General features: G+C 38.8%; 1 protein-coding gene across 2 annotated transcripts in view; it reads left to right on the forward strand.

The window, feature by feature from the left end:
* The first annotated feature begins 10,252 nt into the window (after positions 1 to 10,252).
* Positions 10,253 to 19,032, forward strand: part of CFTR (cystic fibrosis transmembrane conductance regulator) — a 215,098-nt gene continuing 206,318 nt past the window's right edge. The window contains exon 1 of one of the 2 annotated variants that reach the window (XM_027539612.1): positions 10,253 to 11,411. In XM_027539612.1, coding sequence (XP_027395413.1) covers positions 11,230 to 11,411 — 182 coding nt within the window. In that variant the 5' untranslated portion in view covers positions 10,253 to 11,229. Of the gene's footprint in view, positions 11,412 to 11,625; positions 11,792 to 19,032 lie in introns of those variants that run through there. The other variant, XM_027539613.1, reaches the window with a different exon arrangement.

A 19,032-nucleotide genomic window follows, 5' to 3' on the forward strand; every position in this document is an offset into this window, starting at 1 on the left:
ACTATATATATTGCATGCAGATTCTGTGTGGATATGTTTTTAAATCAGTTGGATAAATACCTAGAAATGTGATTGCTAGATTGTCTAGTAAGAGTATACTTAGCTTTGTAACAAACTGTCAAATTGTATTCCAAGGTGGCTATACTATTTTGCACTCCCACCAGCAATCCTCATCAAGATATAGTATTGTCAGGTTTTTGGATTTCAGCCACACTAGAAGGTGAGCAGCGGTATCTCCTGGTTGTTTCCATTTGCAATTCCCTAATGACAAATGATGATGAGCATCTTTTCATATGCTTCTTTGCCATCTGTATATCTTTTTTGGTGCAGTGTCTGTTCAGATATTTGGCTTGTTTTTTAAATTGGGTTGTTTTCTTATTGTTGAGTTTCATTTCCCTTACTTTTGAAGGAAGTAAATAAAAAATAAAACCTGGTGAGAAGATGTACATTAAAAGAACTATCCCATGCCCATCACATTCTTTCATGTAAAAAGAAAAGAAAAAAAACGGGGAAGAACCACTTCAGCTTTCAGAGAATCACTGATGTAAGGATATGAAATTTGAAACACTCAAACACACTATTTATTGAGTTTAACTTATGTCAGGGAATGTTTTACATTTTTTGCTTGTATCAATTCATTTAATTCTCACTACAACCCTGTGTAATAAAAGCTCTTGTTTCCCCCATTTTACAAATAAGGAAATCTCAGCTCCCAGAGGAAAAGCTCTGAACCCCTATGCCATGGTCTCTGATAGACAACAGTCTTTAAAGTGAGATGATCTAAAGTTTATTACACAGGAAAATGCAAATATATTTTAAATTTAATTATAAGTGAACATAGAAACAGATTCCAGAAGAAAAGTCAATTTTTCTTGAATACTCCAGATTATTTACAAGCCTCAAATTTGGATTTGTGTGAGAACACATTCAGGTGATTAAATCGCTATTCAGTTCACATTTTCCCCCCAGACCTCTAAATCTATTTTTTTATCATTCTTTTAATCTTCACTTTCTTGAAAGTGAGCAAGATACAATGTAACCCCGTTTTGGAACAGACAAATAATTTCCAAGAGTCATTTGCTTTGTTATTAGATAGGTGTTAAGGAAAAGAATTCCTAAAGACAATTAGAATCATGACCAAATTGGGCCTTGAAAAACATAGCAGTGCAATCGCAGCTGGCGGCGGGCTCTGAGCTGGCCAGCAGCCTGCAGCGTGGGACTGGGTGTTCCACTAGGCTTGGCTCCCCTCCAGGGAGCTGTCAGTTGCTGGGTTCCCACAGTGCCAAGCACTCGGCAGGTGCAGAAAGGTTCAAGGTTTCTGTTCCCCAGTAGTGCTGAGGGCATGCAGGTCATCTGACAGGAAACAGGAGGAGTACCCCTCAGCCCAGGCGCAAGGGGAGTGGAGCTCCCGCTCTGGTTTGGGGAGAGCACTGTGTTGACAGGGCTGTGAGAACTGCTGCTCCTCCAGGGTCTTCCTTTGCCTGGCCTCTGTGAGCAGTGGAGAGTTTGCAGGGTCCTCTGGAGAAATAGGACTGAGACACTTCCATTTTGGAGGCTTCTGGTGTTAGAGTTTTTTGTTTTGGCTCTTTTAAAGAAAAAAATGTCAAATTAGAGTTTTAGAAATTATATTTTATCTTGCATTTCTACATTTAAAAAATATTGCTTTTAATCTGCAAAAAATGAAATGCTGTATAACTGTGGCACTTGCATAAGGCACATAACATTTACAGGATTTAAGAATATTAAATTTTAATGAACTAGCTAGTGGCAGAGGAAGCTGACTCTGGATGAAATGTTTAAAATTACCTGATGGAAATTATTTTTTGACTACTCCTGACAGGGCATCTTTGTAACTATATCCTAAAACTGGGAATGAGGGAACAACACAGGCCTGGGGTAGGGGCAAAACAAAGATTGCTGAAGAAGATTTAGGGGAATCACTGTGATTTTGCAGAATCCAGACTAAATGAAAAAGAGACAAGGACACTGGTCATTTCCTCTTGGCCCAGGCAACTAATGCTTTGTTTTGTCAGTTTAAGTAACAACCCTTTGAAACCCTTTGAAAGTTGCAGGAGAATTCTACAACTTTTTCCCCTTCCTGGCATAGAGCTGAAATGCTATAGGCTTTCCAAAATCATTTGTGCAATGGAGTCAGAAAGTCACTCTAGTTTACAGTACGCATTTCTTCCTTCACCCCCAACTGTCCAAGAACCCCAGGGTTTATGTCGTCCAAAGGGGTCATTTCTGTTTCCAAAGACAGAGAGATGGAGGATATGGAGGACGTGACCAGTACACTGTCACATGCCCCACCTCATTTTCTGCTGCAGCAGCCTCAGTCACCACAACATTGTGTTACTAGAGCAAAAGGTCCTCCCACAGGGTCTGATGCATCCTGGTGCACTGCTGCAGTCATCACCCTGTCGGAATAGGTCTCTGCTCAGGTCATGGCGATTCCCAGAAGAAGATGAAGCTTACTCCTTTGCCTTGGCGGATAGGGCATTACAATTGGATTTCCAGTATTTCTCCAGTAGTTGCCAAGACCCACCCAGCATCCCATGATGGGCAGGAAAAGACTACCTTCCAGTTTCAGCTGCAAAGTGGCCTGTCTCCCGCCCAGAAGAAGATATTGACATTGAACTTTTCCTCTCATAGTGTGTCTGGTTCTCCATAGGAACCATTTGTGCCATATTTGAGCATTTCGATTGGGGTCATCTTGATTCATCAAATAGATTCTAACTATGCTGAATCTCAAATGAAAAAGGAAAACATTTTGTTCTCTCCTTTTTCTCCATGGATACCTACTTAGTTTATAATCCTATAATGAAGAGACCACTCAACAGATTCTGAAGAAATGAAGATAAAGAAGAAACAGGTTCTTTGTAATAAGCCCCTGTTTTCACCTAAACAGAGAAGCAAGTGGATAAATTATAAAAAATAACTCCTGTTAAACAAACAAAACCATTCTGTATGGTCCAGTTACACACAGAGCACCATGATTAAAAGCTCTGGAACCAAACCACTAGGTTTGTTCAAATTCTAGATTTCTTGAATTTGGGCATGGCCTTTAACCTTCTGTACCTCAATTTCTTCATATGGGGAATGGAACAACAGTGAAAATAAAATATACCAATTTTATAGGATTTTTCTGAGATGTATCGTATTGTTTATGCGGCAAGTAAGTATATACAGCATACACTTTTTCTTGTAAAACAGGATCATGGTAAACTTAATTTGTTATTATAAAAATTTCAATTAGCTTTAGGTAAAACTTTGTGACTGTCAAATTTGTTTAGATGAGAATTCTGATACATACTTATCAATTTGATAAGTCAATTTAGTTAGCATGGTATACACTTTATTGTGAAATGCTGGACTGGATGAACTACAAGCTGGAACCAAGATTGCTGGGAGAAATATAAAAAATCTTGGACATGTAGCTGATACTACTCTAATGGCATAAAGCAAAGAGTAACTAAAGAGTCTGTTGGTGAGGGTGAAAGAGGAGAGTGAAAAAGCTGGCTTAAAACTCAACATTCAGGAAACTAAGATCATAGCATCTTGTCCCATTGCTTCTTGGCAAATAAAAGGGGAAGAAGTGTTAGCAATGACAGGTTTTATTTTCTTCAGCTCCAGAATAACTGAGGACAGTGCCTGTAGCCAGGAAAATAAAAAGATGCTTGCTCCTTGGAAGGAAAGCTATGACAAACCTAGAGACTGCGTTAAAAGGCAGAGACATCACTGTGCTGACAGAGGTCCATATAGTCAAAGCTTATGGTTTTTCTAAGAGTTATGTACAAATGTGAGAGTTGTACCATAAAGAAGGCTGAACACCAAAGAACTTATGCTTTTGAATCATGGTGCTGAAGAAGACTCTTGAGAGTCTCTTGGATTGCAACGAGATCAAACTAGCTAATCCTAAAGGAAATCAACCCTGAATATTCATTGGAAGGACTGATGTTGAAGCTAAAGCTCCAATATTTTAGATACCTCATGCAAAGAGCTGATTCATAGGATTTTTCTGAGATGTATCATATTGTTTATGCAGCAAGTAAGTATATACAGTATAGGAAAGTATATACAGTTAGGAAAAACCCTGATGCTGGGAAAGATTGAGGGCAGGAGGAGAAGAAGGGGGCAACAGAAGATGAGATGGTTGGATAGCATCATTGACACCATGGACATGATTTTGAATAAACTCTGGGAGATAGTGAAGGACAGGGAAGCCTGGCATGCTGCAGTTCATGGGGTCCCAAAGAGGTCAGACACAACTGAGCAACTGAATAACAACAATAACACTTTATTCTAGAAAGGATTTAGATGATTTTCATATACATCACTAAATGTAATTTTTGAGCAATAAGAATTCCAAAGGGCTTTGTGTCATTTCATCAGTGCTGCTTCTCCACAGCTTTTGAAGTAAGGAGGTTCCAGTCACTCTAGGAGATACAGGGATGCAGCCTTAGGGATGCAGGCTACAGAGGCCAGTGAGCCAGAGTCGCTGAACTAGGTATTGGTTGTCCTTTTGACCATACAGATTAATCACCATAGTTTCACCAATCACATTGAACTTGTGGATCAATAAGTAGCTATCATGGTGTCTTAAACAACAAGATCTCATAGACTCTGTCTATATAGGGTAAATTAAAATTAAACAGAAAGGAAACTCTGAACCTGGGAATTCTTCTATTTTAGTTTCCCAGGCTAAACAGCCTTCCTTGAGTAACTTGTGTTGTGTCCTAACTCATGTTGTGTCCCTGAGTAACTCATGTGACCTCATGTTGTGTCCTTGGCTTTAATTATGAATTGGTATAAGAGTGAGTGAGTGACAGTTGCTCAGTCGTGTCCGACTCTTTGCGACTCCATGGACTGGAGCCCACCAGGCTCCTCTGTCCATGGAATTCTCCAGGCAAGAATACTGGAGTGGGTTGCCATTTCCTTCTCCAAATTGGTATAAGAAATGACCATCAAATAGATATTTTGGAAAAAATTATAGCTGAAAATAATGACCATGATGTCATTCAGTAATAATTCTGTGAACCTTTGAATAACAAACTTTTCCAAGACCGGGGTGGAGGGAGGATTTTTTTCCCCAGGTAAACTTGGATGTCGACTTCTGTCAAATATCAGACTATAAGAATAAATAACCTTTTAGACTTTGACAGACAATATATTCTGAATTGCTTTTTGTTCCCAGATACAATAACAAATTCCCACCTACTCTCTCTTCTATTTTTTTCTATTTCAAACATTCTCTTGATTTATAGATTTTAATTATAAACTATCATGGGGCAAATAGTTACAAATAAGTAAATAGCCTACTGTTCTACTTACTGTGCTCTATTGCCTTTCTAAATGGAACTCTTTTATGTAGTACATAGATTGGTATAGACTTCATCTGAAGAAAATTTTTCTTAGGGTTCAAATATACTAAACCACAGTTTTAATTCTGCAGAGAACATTTGGCTTTCAGGATATCATCAATAAAAATTTAATCTGGTGTTATAAATTCTCTTGTTTCTAAAAAGGTTTTAGCAGGAAAAATGTAAAAGCACCTAAAAAATAATAAAAAAATAATGATTTTTTTATAAAAATCAATTTTAGAAAATCCCAGATCCATTGGCTTTCACATTCATGACAAAGTTATATTTTGAATATTATTCATAATTGTTCCAGTTCATTAGTGATATTAATAAGCTCCTGCTTTGTACAGATTGAGGATCCTTAAGGCTTCACTTTGGAGAAGGAAATAGCAAACTACTCCAGTATGCTTGCCTGGAGAATTCCATGGACAGAAGAGCCTGGCGAGCTACAGTCCACTGGGTCGCAGAGTCGGCCGTGACTGAGTGACACACACACAAGGCTTCCCCTAAAAGTACTAGGAAGCACTTCTAAGTTACAGAAGAGCCGTCAGGGTGCCAGACTCCAGCTGGATACAGTTGTTAAGAGTATACTACTAGTGATGAGCTGAAAATGAGAGGGACTGAAAAATTGAGCTTTCAGATGTCATTTCAGTGCAAAAGGAGTAAGAATGGTTCCACAATATAAAAATAGAGTTCTGCCTCTAAATCAAAATTAGCTTACAATTGGAAGGGTATCTCAATTTCCTGCTTTTATCTATTCTGCTGCTAAGGCACTTCAGTCCTGTCCGACTCTGTGCGACCCCGTAGATGTCAGCCCACCAGGCTCCCCCATCCCTGGGATTCTCCAGGCAAGAACACTGGAGTGGGTTGCCATTTCCTTCTCCAGTGCATGAAAGTGAAAAAGTGAAAGTGAAGTCGCTCAGTCGTGTCCGACTCTTAGCGACCCCATGGACTGCAGCCTACCAGGCTCCTCCATCCATGGGATTTTCCAGGCAAGAGTACTGGAGTGGGGTGCCATTGCCTTCTCCGTTATCTATTCTGAATATAAGCAAATAACTTCAGAGGGAATGAGAGAACCCAAGAGTTCCTGGGAATTCTGAAAGCCTTCAGGCAATTCTGTTTTTTGTAGCAGTCTATTATGCAGTGCTGCACTGATTTCTGATTTATCACTAGTGATATGTAACAATAAACTGTAAAGTTTATGGACTCCTTTATGTCTATTGTATGCACCCCCTTCAATTAATTTCATCCAGCGACTCTCAGTGGGGGTAATTTTTCCCCCAAGAGAGTATTGGGCAATCTCTGGAGACACTTTTGGTTGTCATAACTTGGGGGAAGGGTAGATATTGTCATCTAAGGTGTAGAAGAAGCTAGAGATGCTGCTAACCCTCCTCCAATGGACAGGACAGTCCCCCACATCAAAGAGTTATTCAGTCCCAAATGTCAATAGTGCTGAGGTAGAAAGCACCATCACTGAAGACATTCAACAACCCTTGGAGGTGGGTATTATTAACCTCATTTTCAGTAAAGGGAACTGAGACACAGAAAGGTTAAGTAACTTACCCAAGGCCACACAGCTAAGAAAGCAGTGGTACCAAGATTGAAAAACTAGCTCTTTATTGCCTCAAAGTCCAAACTCTTTCCACTATATTCTGTTGCTCTCTTTTAAGGGAATTTTGACGACCATGTGTAGATTCTGAGTTTTGGAGGGTGGAGATCCTTTTTAATTCCATATCCCTGCCTTAGCATTGAGCACTTGCTTGCTGACAGATTAATGGCAATGATTCATCTCTTGGCCATCTTCAGATTTCCCCTTTAGAATGACATTTCAACTATTAGGTCAGTAACCCCTAGAGAAAATTGTTTGATGGTACACAGTATTACTAAATAAGAGATGAGTTGAAAGGAAAACAGAAGACACAATTCGTGTGTCCAAGGAGGTTGTGGGGAAGAAAGGTTATGTATGGATATAAACAGAAGTATTCGTGCATGTGCATTTATAAACATGATTTTCAGACCAAACAGAATGTTAGAAGTGGTAACAAATAAATGATAATCTGGCTTAGTCATGTACCAAGACACCTCTCTCTGAGTCTGAAACATCTTTGTGAGATTCAATGTGTGTTGGCATCACTTCCTGAGGGGCACAGGAAGAGCCTCAGCTGCTCTTACTCTTCTAGGTTAGATACGTTTATAAGCAGAGCCAGTCTATGCATGTGAAGCTGACAAGACTTTGCCCCTCTCTTGTTTTGCGACTTTGTCCTTACTCCTACTTTTCCAGGTCTTAGTGCCCTCACAGTCATGCTCTGCTTATCACTATTAAAGCCTGTTCTCAGGGAAGAATCTGAGGAACATACTCAAATGAAACTGAACATAATGAATAACCGTAGTGCACTTTCTCTCTGGTGATATCTAATGATGAAACTTCAGCCATCATGTGATGGCAGAGTGAATAATGTAGAATAGGAACATGAGATGAAGGGTATCTCGTGAACTTTCATATCTTGAGATCATTTAAGGAAGCACATGGCACACTGCTGAACATATAGTAGGTACTAAATAATTGACTTCCTTTCCTTCTCCTTCTTCTCTTCTTGCTTCTTTTTAATATACCTTGAAAATGATGCTGCACTATTATACCAATGTTCACAGCATTTTTCACAATAGCTAAGACCCATCCATCAGAAAATGAATGGATAAGCCAAATATATGTATAATGCCATATTCAGTTCAGTCACTCAGTCGTGTCCGACTCTTTGCGACCCCATGAATCGCAGCATGCCAGGCCTCCCTGTCCATCACCAACTCCCGGAGTTCACTCACTCATATCCATCGAGTCGGTGATGCCATCCAGCCATCTCATCCTCTGTCGTCCCCTTGTCCTCCTGCCCCCAATCCCTCCCAGCATCAGAGTCTTTTCCAATGAGTCAACTCTTCGCACGAGGTGGCCAAAGTACTGGAGTTTCAGCTTTAGCATCATGCCTTCCAAAGAACACCCAGGGCTGATCTCCTTTAGAATGAACTGGTTCAGCCTTAAAAAGGAAAGAAATCCTGGACCATGGTACAACATGGAAAAACCTTGAGGACATTATGCTAAGTGAAATAAGCCAGCCACAAAATTCCACTTATATGAAGTAATTAGAGTCAAAATCATAAAAATAAGAAAGTATACCAGTGGTTGCTGGGGGTGGGGGGAAGGGAGAATGGGAGTTATTGTGTAATGGGTATAGAGTTTCAGTTTCACAAGATAAAAATGTGATGGTGGTGGCTGTTGCACAACAATGTGAATGTGTGACCGAACTGTATGTACACTTAAGAATGGCTCAAGATAGCAAATTTTATGTTGTATGTATTTTACAATAAAGAAATCATACAAATGACCACCTAATCTTCTCTACCAAAGATCAGTTCTGCTTAAAATGTCAGGAAATTCTGTGGGGAAAGTATATGTAGTGGTTACATGCTTGGTCTCAGACAGTAGTCAGTTTAGGTTGAAATCTCAGTTTTCTCTGTTACTATTTACTGTGAAACTCGCTTGGGAAATTTTCTAAACTTTTTGTACCCCAGTTTCTTCACCTATAATACATAGATAATGACAAACGTAACATCTCATGAAGGTGTTATCAGGATTAAAAAAGGCAAAGCATTCTGTGTATTTAGCACGGCACCTTATGTATATGGTAAGTGCTTAACAAATGTAAGCTATTACAACATTAAATGCAATTTTGTGAGCTGATATTTGAGCAGCTTGGAGACAAGAGCTTCACTATTTCTTACTACCAATTCTTGACATCTCAAAGACACAATTAGGAATTCAGTCATGACCTTCAGCCATATTTGAACAATTCCCTGGTGCATAAATCTACATTCCCACATTAGGTATGTACCTGTATGCAAGCCTTAAAAGTCATGTCTCAGTTAGTTCATTTGTTCATGTAAGCTAACCATGCTAATGTTCTGAACAATGGTGATGTCTTAGTGATGCCAAGAACAAATTTGGGAGGTAAGCTTTTATGATAAATATCTAGGGTCTTCCAATGTACATGTGTGTACACATACTTAAAATGGAATATTATAGTCAGATGTCATTTATTAAAAGTGTGTTAACTCCAGTAGCTACTTGGTTTTCAGCTTTCTGCTTTCTTGTCTCATTCTTAAACAGGTCTAGCAATTATGACTGCATGAAACTAATGTGAGAGGAAAGACTGGTTACACCAGTGTACGTGATAGTATATAAATACATGAGGGATGATTCGATTAGCAGCAGTATTACCCACTGATAGGAGTGATGGTTTGAAATCAGACATGAGTTTAAATGTTAGCTCTACCATTACAGGCATTTACTTCTCTTTTCTGTTTCCTCTACTGAAAATTGGGGGGAATAACACCTATTTACATGGTTGTGGTAAGATTTCCACGAGATGATGTCTAGCAAACAGTAAGAAATCAAGAAAGAGTCACTAAGTTATTTATTCTTTCTAGAGGAATGAGATTGACAAATATTTGGGGTCTCTGAAGCATAATACTTGGTTAGCTTCTATGATCTTATTTGGAATTTAATTCTTAATCTTTTTATTGTCACTTGTTCTTTGAGAACAAAGAGGAACTGACTACCGCTTCATTTCAAAATGTGTGTATTACATTTGATGGGTTACATTAGCAGTTATAAAGCAAACAGTAGAGTGGGAGTTGGGGAAGTGGATGAAGTGAGTTCAATCACATACCTGGGAAAAGTCAATAATGAAGGCAGAGCCTGAATTTGTATGCCATACTGAAGAGAAGAAAACACAGGTGCAGGATATGAAGCAGGGATTATGAATTAGAAATTGCTTTCTCCTGGTGTTTATGCAGTTTGCCTATCTCTCTGGTGTTATTTTATCTACTGTTAAAGTTTAGGATAACAAAATTTATATGTTTATTAAACCACTTTAAGATTTAAAACATGGTGACATGGAAATGCAAAGGGGAGCTATAAAGACCGGATGAACCCATTTATTAATTGAAATACGTGTTCCTGTCTGTTATTAAGAAGTGCACGATTTCATTTGTACTGTATCTGGGTGACCACAAATCAGCGATAACCAATTCATAAGTAAATGTCCTTGCTTTAGGTGTAGAGGCATTAACTGTAATCAGACCAAAATTTTCACTTCCATTTGAATTTTTCAGTTTAAACTCGGTGTGCCCTTGGTTTTACACAACAGGATTCAGGAATTAAAGGTTTGGCTCTTTAAAAGCCATCAAACAGGCACACGGTCCACGAAGCAAAAACTCGGGGAAGTTCGTGCGCCCACACCTGGGAAAGCTGAGATGCCCTTCAAGAGTTGAAGATGGCGTTTCCATGAGTCAGGTCAGAGTTAACGCGCTACCTTCGCTTCAAAGACTGGATTCCTTTCAGTGTATTAGTCATGATGTTTTGCTGACCGAGAGTTGGAACTCTGTATGAGGGCGGGTGAGTTTACATTCTGTCCGCTCGTCATCCTCGTAGTTGCTAACACGCACAAAAGACTTCTTAAAAAACGCAAACTGGACTGAAAAAACTTAGGGCAGACAAGGAACAAATCCTGGGCGGGTAGTGGACAAAGCGGTAATTCTCACCTTACAGGAATTGCCTCCACCTGTAGTAAGTACGTCTCCTAAGGGACCACACTTGGCACTCACCTAAGTCTGAGACTAACAAGCTTGGTTCTTCCCTCTGACTCGCAAAGTAAGCGCTAAGGTGAACACAGCTGCCGCTGTTGCGGAACCCTCCGGCTCTCTGAGGCTGCCTTTTGATAACCGGAGGGACAGATTTTCATTCCCCTTTCAAAATGCACCTTGCAAACGCGACCCGAACGCGGCTAGGATCTCGGGAAAAGGGAGGAGGCAAATGGCTCGGGGGAGTTGGCCTCGGCGTGCCGCGGATCCCGCGGAGCCCGGCGCGCAGAAGGCTCCCCGGGGCACTGACTGCTGCTCCTGCCGGTGGCTCCTTCTGTCCTCGCGCGTCCGAGTCTGGACCTGGAGAGCGGCCGCGACGGTGTCCCCCACCTGCGGGCTGGGCTCGGCCGGATGGTAGGGACGCCGACCTGGAAGGAGCGCGCGCGCGAGGGAGGGAGGCAAGAAGCAAGGAGCGGTCGGGGTGGAGAAAGCCGCTAGAGCGGATTTGAGGCCCGGCCGGGCAGCGCCCAGCTTTTAACCTGGGCAGTGGAGGCGGGGGAAAGGAGCGAAAGGAAAGGGGAGGTGTGTGCGGTAGGGGTGGGTGGGGGGAGTTGGAAGCAAGTGACATCACAGCAGGTCAGAGAAAAAGGGGCGAGCGGCAGGCAGAGAAGAGTAGGGCTTTTGGCACTAGGAGCTCTTGCCCGGCCTGCCCCGGCAGGGACCTCGGTGCCCCCAGAGACCATGCAGAGGTCGCCTCTGGAAAAGGCCAGCGTCGTCTCCAAACTTTTTTTCAGGTGAGAGGGTGTCCAGTTGAGCTTTGGAATCACACGTGCCCAGGAAAGAGGAGGACGCGTGTATGGGTTGGGTTTTGGGGAAAGAGGATTAGTTTTTTTTTTTTTTAAAAAGGTGCCGTATCATTCATTGTTATAGAGGATTTTGTGGAATAAGATAGAAAACATTAGGAAAAGATAATAAACTGAAGCTCATTGTTTGAATAGAGTCTTAGCTTAACACTGAAGTTTTAACTACTTGCAACTGAAAATCATCCTCTAAAGACCCAAATGTGCTGCTGTGCAATTGTTTTCTTGGATTTTTCTAGGAAATATGTGGATTATAAACTTGTTAGTAACAAATACTTAAATTTGGCCCCTATTTTCCCCCTCTTCATGCCTTGGAAACTTAGAAATCTTGGTTCACCTACAAGTGCCATGCCTGTGTGTGATAGGTGCTCAGTTGACTGAATTTTGAACGTTTTTAGAGGAGAAGTATGAAGTGGGTAGTATGTACTAAGTTTTTATTGTTATGATACTGAATATATCTAACAAGTATTTGCCACATTTCCATTATTCTTTATTTTACGAATGAGAGCAAATCCTTTGAAATACCTTAAAAAAAAAAAAAAGCCAATTCTACAAGCCATACATTTTAAAAGAGGGGTCAGAATTACCATGGAAATGTGAAACCTTGGGAATAGATAGTGAAGTTAAACCCACTGACATTTAATCAATTGTCCTCTTAGCGTACTTTGCCTGTGATGAGCCATAAAGCACAAGTTCATCTTGTGAACTTCATCTAATGAGAATTTAAAAGTTCAGAGTCTTAGGCAAAGTGTAATTAGATGTAGCATTTCATATTTGAAGTGTTCTTTGGATACTGTATCTACTTTATTCCTGTTATACTTGTATGAATGAATGAATAGGTATATTCATATCTCATGGGTTATTACTTAATTCATAAGTAGCCAATGAATCAGCATACTTAGGTATCAGAAAAGCAAAATACATAATAAGTATGCCCATATGTGTATGTGGGGAAGGAACTTGGCTTTCACATCTTTCTAATATTTTATTCTCTGAATGGGCAGCAAGTGCTGAACTCAGGTGCTAAGGAGAGGGCCTAGACCATTGAAGGAGAGCTCCTCCCTGTGGATGGGAGAGAAGGACTTTACCCTTTGGAACTGCCTTTGGGGTTTGTGTTTTCTGCGCCTTTTGTTATGTTATTACATCTATACAAGTGGGATTATCTCTTCTGTTTTCCTGTTATTTATGAAATCAGAATGTTAATTGGCATAAATTGTAGCTATTTTAGTAGAGCTCTTGGAAGAATTTAAAAGCCATTCTGTCTAAAAAATGCAGTTTAAAAAAATCAGTTTTCAGAAGACTGCATACCTCATGGCTATGTCTAAATTCTAAGGAACTTTAAATTAGCTCATTGTTGATTTAAGTTAGATCATTGTTGGTCTATCAAAGTATTTTCTGTTTTTAAAACAGATCACCCTATACAGTTTAGTTTTAAAAATGCTCTCAGGTGAATTTGTTAAAAGGTAAATATTATAAAGGCTACTAAATTTGTTAAGAGAATATTCAGTCCTGTTCTTCAAACTACTTTATAAGTTGCTCTAAGAATAGGTATATTTGAAAAAGTTTAGGTCCTACTATTTATAGGAACTGACAATCACCTAAAGCACCAGTGATTATAAACTTCCTTCTGGGTGGTTATTCTGGAAGGGTAAGAAACTTGTTTTCTGCATTGGATTATACAATACTGGAAGGCTTTGGATTCAATTTTTTTTTTCCATTCAGATCCCCAACCTGCTAGTTAGTAGTTCTGTGACCGGAGGCCAAGTCCCTTAACATCTCTGTTTTGTGTTACTTAACCTTGAAAACTTGGAGACGGATAGGACTGATGTTAAGTGTGTGAAAGTCCCTTAGTCCTGTCTGACTCTTTGCGACCCAATGAACTGTCGCCTGCCAGGCTCCTCTGTCCATAGAATTCTCCGGACAAGAATACTGGAGTGGGTAGCTGTTCCCTTCTCCAGGGGATCTTCCCAACCCAGGGATTGAACCCAGGTCTCCTGCATTGCAGGTGGATTGTTAACAATCTGAGTCACCAGGGAAGCTTAGTTTATTGAGAAAATGCATGTAGTTAGCCTAGTAAATGTTTACTGCTACTATTACTCTTATTTTTTTTTTCTTTTTTTTTTTTAATTTTATTTTTAAACTTTACATAATTGTATTAGTTTTGCCAAATATCAAAATGAATCCGCCACAGGTATACATGTGTTCCCCATTCCGAACCCTCCTCCCTCCTCCCTCCCCATTACTCTTATTAATTATGATATTTTTACATTCTTTACTGTGAACCTTGTTTATATAAATATTCAATTCATCTTTGTTGAAATAAGTTTATGACAATCCACCTGCATATGCAATGAATGGCCTAGATGAGAATTTAGGTAAAAATCTCATCTAACATGGCCTTACCAAGTACACAGGGAAAAAAGTCATATGCTTGTGTAATATGTTGTTATATGTCTTAGAATTTAACTTTTTGAGTATGATCCAGTCAGTTTCAGAGTCATAAAAGAGTACAGCTGTTATGGGCTGTGTTATAGATTATATCAAGTATCTCTTTTATTGTCTGGATTTTGTTACTGAAAAGACTAATAAAGTTTAGGAAAAATTTAAATACTTTTCTTAATTTTGCTTGAGTTTTACATCAAGTATGAAATTTGAAAGACACCCGAAGTGGCATAATGCATAAAATAATAATAATGTTATAGTGTCAGTATTATAAATATAATCCAAAAGATAATTCCACTGCAAAAATTCAAATTATTTGTATCTCAGAGACCAAGTTACATTAACATAAAGCTTTTATGAAATACAAAGGTTTTTTAAACTAGAGGTGATAATATTTGCATAGAATTTATAATTTATATACTAGTGCAATTGATTTACAAATGTTTTCCAAGAGAGATTATGTTTTTCATTTTTGAGCAATTTGTCAAGTTTACACTTTCTAGCAGTATGTTATTCTGTCCCTTCTCCTATGCCCTGATTTTCCCATATTCTCTTTAGATGTTATTGTGTATCAAGCTATGTGTCAGATGACACAATTTGAATTTTGATCGTGGTTTTTATACCAGAAGTCTAGATCTATACTTGAGGAATATACCTGCAGAATCCATGTATACAATGCCACAAATTTCTTACAAGACTGGATTTAGGGACCCCAATAAATTCCACAGATGAATCTCAAATAAGACCAAAAAGTAAACAATGTTAGACTCAAAAAAGTATAAAGATGTTTAATCGTAATTTGTTAAGAGTCAAGGGCTACTTAAGTTTAGGTATTATTCAAAAAGTGTATTGCAAACTTTAAAGACATTTCTTAATGAAGAGAAACATAAGTGCTTTGAGCAACAGAAGATGATTATAATAAATATTTAATCAAAGACCCATAAAGATAACAGTTTTGAAGAGGACCACACCTATTTGCTTATATGAGTTACAGTATATGTTGAAAAAAATCCATCACAACGACTTTATATTTACTTTCTGCAAGGCAAGAGGAAATCTGAAATTATGGCAGAGTCATCAGTATTTTTGCAGTTCATCAGGGGAATTTATAGAAATTTTGCCAAAGGAGACTAGTTGTCCACTCAAACAAGGGCCAGTTCTGTCCTGATCAATACACATATAGTATCTCAGGTTTGCCTCTCAAACAAGGCTTAGACTATCCAAATGTAAAGAAACAGCTGCATGAAACAGAAGGCCAATATGAGATGCACAATTCATATTGAGATGGACAGCTGCTAAGGGACACTTAATACCACAAGTTCATTTAGTCAATCAGTGGGCAAACACCATCCAGTGAAGACAGCCCAGGGTTCCTATACATTCTCTTGACTTTGTCTCTTGTAGGAATACCACTTTGGGGACAGGGACCCCTCCCTCTTGAACAGTGTTGCCTGAACACTGACAAATGCTGACTCCTTACACCAGTCCCTTAAAATTCCTTTCTATCCATCTGTGTTTTGCTAATCATGTTCTTATGATACAGATTTTTAACTTGGGATATGTGTCAATTTTGATTGATTCAACTCTCAAGAGTTCTTGAAGTACCTCTTTTGCATGATATTACTAAAATTATGTTTTATTATATAAAATGTATGTGTATATATGTGTATATATATATAATTTTCTTTTAGTTCGTTTTGCAAGTTTAAAAAATTCATCCTTGGTTATGAAGTGTATTCCAATAGTTTTTATATGTTAGTTCAAATTATTACTTAATTAACTCTGGGAAAACTCATAACACATAACATACAGTGTAATGTAATTTTCTATTCCTTGTTAAAGTGAGAAGTGGAATCAGTTTTCTTAACTGCTTCATCAATATTTTATGTTTGGTGTGACGGTCAAAATATCCTCTAGAGACAACTGATACACTGGGGAAATCATGGTTTTTCCCTTTTGTTTCATAGGAAGAAGTAGAACTTAGTGTGATAATATTCAATGCATAAATGTTAAAACTTGTTTAAAAGGCCCTTAAATGATCCTGACTATAAAATGTGTTGTTATTGTCAGTGTCACTTCACAGGAACCTGTAATTTCAGTGATAGAACTACAATATAAATATAGGATTGCAAAACCATCAGGGAAGGGTGTTAACCATTTAGCATGGAGCTGTGTGTTGTTTGGCAAAACTTTGAAAACACCTCTGACTCAGTAGCAATTTTGGCAATTTTGATTCCACTGATTCCAGACACATCTTTGTAGGGCTCTTCCCTGGAGCAAAATCCCTGCGATGCAATGAGACCAAGAAGGGAAAACAGATTATGATAGATGTCTGGTTGTTTGGGGACCCAGACTGAAGGCTTATTTTATATATATGTTAAGTGGGTTATCACGAAACAAAACATTACTATTTCAGGTGCTTCTCTTCAGCTCCTAAGATTTTACCTTGTGGCTGTTTGAAAGTAAAATTAGCCTTACAAAGCGGCTTTGCTATTGAGCCTGAGAGTTTAGGCTTCTTGTAGCAAGAAAACTGTAGAAATTCAATTAACTTGTTTGATGTAAAGAATGAATATATTCTTACAGGGTCCTGAACTATCTGTTTTCACTGCTGTATCCAAGTTACAAGATTTGTTTAGTTTGCTATTCTTTGTGCAGCTCTGTTAGCTTATTACTATCTTTTAACATCAATGACTGTTTCATATTGTAAAGTCCTGGATGTCAGGGCCTTCTATGACTTGTTTAGTAGAGTATTCAGAACATTTCAAGACTCCTGCATGTAGTGGTTCAGTAAATATTTGTGATGCTGATAATTCCATGGTGATCTGTGGAGACTTACAGATATTGTAGATTGCTTACATTCAACAGTTCCTGTAATGGAACATTATTCTGAAAAAGAGATGTCAAAGCAAAGCCAGCAGAACCCTGGACAGATTTTTTAAAATACTTATACTAGCTAATCTATGAAATATTTATTATCTCCCTTTGTAACTAAGCTTTTGCCTTGTGTGAAGACCTGCTTGCTAATACCTTGCTAATGGGATCAAGAAATAGATTTGAACATTTTTGCTAAGTCCTTGTGGTTAGGATTATTAGCCCTCAAACTGGACAACTGGGTTCCGTTATAATCAGAGAATTCTCCCTTAGGTTGCTTCAGAGGACTGAGTCAGAGCAATACTTTCTCTGTAGGTTATGATTCAGGTCAGCTTGGAGGGCGCCTTATTTCATGAATTCACCACCTTTTGTATTCTATGTGAGGCAGTATGAATGTTGAGATGGACAAGGAAGAAATTGGTGCTGTCTTGATGGAATGAGTTCTCTCAAAGCCAGATTTTCAATGGCTTATAGCAGCTGTCCCCTGGACGTTCAATCCAGTCTTAGACTGGTTAAGGAAGCCTTGCTGCAGGAGTGACTAAGTTGACACCTGAAGGAGATCATCCAGATAAAAAGGGTTGGGATGGGTCAGGAAAAATGTGAAAACTGAAGCAGCAGACTATGTGTAAGACTGACAGCAAGATTGAGCATGCACCTTCAAAGGAGTCAAAGAAGTTCCCTATAACAGGAGTCTAAGATGTGTGATAGAGGTTTGTGGGTTTTGGGTCTGAAACTGTGGCAAGGGCCAGATCCAAGGGGCTTGGTGAGCTTTGTCTGGGCATTATCATATTGGAAATGAAAAGCTGTGGATTTTAAGCAGGGAAGTGACATGTCCAGTTCAAATCTGTTGCAAGTTTGCAAAAGAAATCAATTGGGATAGAGGAAAAAGAGATGGATTTGAAAGACATTAGGAGATAAAATCAACAGGTTTGGCAATTGGTTAGATGTGGAAAGTGAAAGAGAAGAATCAAGGATACTGCCTAGATTTGCCGACTTGGGTAGCAGTGGGTGATGTTGCTGCTTACTGAGTGAGGAGATACAGTTGGAGGAGGTGACTCAGAGTGGAGGTGAAGGTCTATGCAGACTCTCAGCTTTCTCTTGAAGATAAAATGGAAATGATGCATTTGGCTCAAGGCCAAGTAATGTGATTGTGTGAAAACAGTGAAGTGATTTAGAGCTTTAGGTAAGAGATATTTGGATTTCTGAGATGATAGTAAGCACTGTAAATACTTCCTTCACATTGTTCGGTGAAGCCCAGGGTGGTACCTAGGGAAGAATTGAAAGTGCCCACTTTTTAGGCTTCATTGTGATATGGAGTCACCTGAGAGTGTGTCAGAAACAAGCAACTGTATACTAGGGACAGCACCGGTTAAATTCTACCTAGAATTCTCCCACTACCTTACCTTACAAATCCACCCACTCATATATGAAGTGCCCTTACCTCACCCTAACCGCATACCTTTAAATAGTAGTTTTTACACAGCTGATTTCTGTGATCATAGACATTTAAGGAGGTATAAAAATCTGGGGCTTCAGGTATTGTCTGAAGTGATTGAGTAAATAAGAGCACGCCTACTATCATGAACTCGTTTTTTTGGTGTGTTAAAGAAAAACAGTTTTCTGGAATATAATCTGAAAAAAATATATAACTAAAGAAGGTAATACACTGATCATTACCCCAAAAAAGTATTTCAAAATTAAAGAAATATATAATGTAGAATGTGAAAGCCCATGGGTAACACTGTGGCTCTGATATATATTTTAAAGTCTAGTTTGAGGCATAATAACACTATTAAATTTTATTAACCTAAAAAAAAGATTCTCATACAATTATGTACCATTGTTTTATGTTAAAACTTTGA

The sequence above is a fragment of the Bos indicus x Bos taurus genome, chromosome 4 (genome assembly GCF_003369695.1).
Source record: "Bos indicus x Bos taurus breed Angus x Brahman F1 hybrid chromosome 4, Bos_hybrid_MaternalHap_v2.0, whole genome shotgun sequence".
Lineage (NCBI taxonomy): Eukaryota > Metazoa > Chordata > Mammalia > Artiodactyla > Bovidae > Bos > Bos indicus x Bos taurus.